The 2591-nt window shown below is 47.1% G+C and overlaps 1 protein-coding gene across 1 annotated transcript in view; it reads left to right on the top strand.

Moving 5' to 3' along the window:
* Positions 1–191: 191 nt before the first annotated feature.
* The window catches only part of L226DRAFT_576597 (uncharacterized protein), a gene marked incomplete at both ends in the record, with an annotated part of 2828 nt that continues 428 nt past the window's right edge, over positions 192–2591 (top strand). Inside the window, 6 exons of the mRNA XM_067685384.1 lie at positions 192–714; positions 773–1140; positions 1191–1547; positions 1598–1672; positions 1729–1977; positions 2033–2526. Of these exons, the coding sequence (XP_067528820.1) occupies positions 192–714; positions 773–1140; positions 1191–1547; positions 1598–1672; positions 1729–1977; positions 2033–2526 (2066 nt within the window). The remainder of the gene's footprint in view (positions 715–772; positions 1141–1190; positions 1548–1597; positions 1673–1728; positions 1978–2032; positions 2527–2591) is intronic.

Raw genomic sequence — 2591 nt, 5'->3', positions numbered from 1 at the left:
CTTCATTATGGCTACTTATTGGTTTAATCAGGACCAGCATGTCACCTGGGAAAACCATGCTTAGTCATCAAATAAGCGCCCAAATGCGTTTTGAGAACAGTCTGAGTTTGAATTGCCATCAACACAACTTGATCCTGAATTCCTACCTTCCCCATTTGGTAGTTACTCACTCATACATCCCACCAGTTATCATGGCTCTTGTTACTGCTTGTGACCCTGCTTCCTATGTCTCTGCTAGCATCGAGACCATCGAACGCCTGGTTCAAGCTGCTCTTCCCCTTTGCCTGTCGCCGGATCTCACTGAAATCAAGCAAATCATGGCAGCCATCTCTCGTGGTCCCTATCGTGCCTCCATTCTTCCTTTCCAGCCACACATCTTTGAACGTCCACTAGACCGAAAACATATCAAAAATCTTCTTCACCTTCTTGCTACTACCGACCTTCGTATCGCTCATCAAGCCTACATATTTATTCCCGATGATCAGTGGCTTAGTGCCTCTTGCGTCTACGACACTCCACCCCAAACTGCTGCCGACTGTCACCTCTGGATGTTGCCTGCTGCTACACCTTCCCCGCCCCAGTATATAACCCACGGACATCGCTTTGCTACGCTCAAGTATGGTATTGATCCTGAGGCAGACCATTCTTATGGCTCAGGATATATCAACATCTATGGTCAAGACCTCGAATGGATTGTGAATTTTCTACCAGCCTGTGAGTATTCTGAGTAACACTACACTATATTGCACATTACTTACTTATCGCAAACTAGCACTTCTCACTATCATCCCTTCCTCTATCTGGCATTCATATGTCGTCATGGTCAATCAGACTGACCCTCATCTGCATGTCCCTTCAGAAGACCTTGGGATTGCAGCATGGATCATGAATGGCTATCGCTTGTATCGTCAGATCCTCTACCGGCAGCAAACTTACTTGCACAACCAGCGGTTCGAGCCTTCTCTCACCAATGGTTGGGCTTCCATGCGAGTCAAGGCAATACAGACACGCCTCCGTGGTTCTCAAGCCCTTATCCATCCTCGAATTCTAGCTCCTATGGCATCTGCATTCGAGACACCTATTGCAAAGAAGTACTTTGTGAGAAACCGGGTAGAGGATATGTACAACGTGTTTTGTTGGGTGTGTTCATTTTTACTCAAGGTTTATGGGTTTTACTAATACCTGTACAGCCTACGTGCGCCTTTTTTGAGCTTGCAGCCCATCAGCTCAGAGGCTTTGTCAATACACCATGGAGGACCTGGGACGAATACACCACTGGTGATGGCCAGAAGACACTCAATTTCAAGTCTACCGCTATCTCCTCTCTTGCCAACAACTTCCAGCCATTGTCCCCTCCTGATGCCTACTTCTCGTGGATGGATTCATCCCTTTCCATTGCTCAACAACACGACAACACTCAGCAAATTCTTGGCACTCTAACAACCCTTGGCACTGATGCTTCGGTGTATCTTACAACTCTTTCGGAGGGATTTGAAAACCCGTATCGTGCCCTCAAGTGGCCTACCATAGCAGTTGATGATGTGCCGGTAAGTGGGCTAGATCTTACTCTTATTTTATAAAATCTGACTTCATATAGATTCTGTGGATCTCATACTTCAAGAACACATCACTTGCTCAGAGTTTTGAGAAGATAGCACGAGTTGTGTATATTGTAAGTTTGCATAGTTCTACCGACCATGATCCTATTCTAAGGGAATTTTTTTCAAGCTGGTTTGGCTTCTAATGGGGCCAGAAGCATGCAACTGGCTACTCTCTCTCAAACATATTGGTAAGGCCCCCGGTCAACTGCGTTGGTCCAAGTCTCCAGACTCCATTATCCTTCAATACCTCAAGTTTGCTCGTACGACTCGCTTGGCTCATGAAGCAGCTCCAACTCTTGTTCGACCTGGTGTGGATGTTACCATCGACAAGATCTATGCCGAAGCAGAACATGATGACTTACTGCGGCTGTATCGTGTAAGTGTCATGTTGTATCAAAGCAGTGTCTGTTCTGATCAGTTTTATATGATAGGCTGCTGGTTTTCTGCTCAAACATGGGGAAGACATGTGCGACGAGCTCAATGGGCCTCTCGATCGATGGTTCTCTTCGACCAGTAGAAACAAATTCTTCGCATTCGCAGGATACCCCGAATCAGCACCTTATGGTCATGATGTTGTGCCTCAACAGGGCCTCAGCATTCAAAATAATGACTACACATCATTCCGCAATGCTGTGAACAAGCTTGCCAACCACAGCATTCAGTGGCAGCAGCTGCTCTTCGAGGTCTTGGAAGTTGATCTGCTGGTGGTTGATGGGGTTCCCTGGTTCTACAACCCAGACAACTTTGTGATCCACATGCAGACCCAACCAACTCTCAATCCTTCCCCTACTTTGCCATCCTCTTCTCCTCCAGAACCCTCCCAATTTACTTCTATCCCTTCCTCAACTTCAGCACCCTCTCAATCTGCTCCTATTCCTCCTCTGTCTGCTGAATCCTCCATACCACACATCGACTCCTCTCAGCAGTCTGTATCTGAAGATTCTGCTATGCCCCCTCCCCCTACCGACCTTCCTCAGCAGCCCACAGCTC

This window comes from Lentinus tigrinus (genome assembly GCF_003813185.1).
Source record: "Lentinus tigrinus ALCF2SS1-7 unplaced genomic scaffold L226scaffold_69, whole genome shotgun sequence".
NCBI lineage: Eukaryota > Fungi > Basidiomycota > Agaricomycetes > Polyporales > Polyporaceae > Lentinus > Lentinus tigrinus.
The sequence above is the reverse complement of the archived record's forward strand: the minus strand, read 5'-3'. Positions and strand labels throughout refer to the sequence as shown.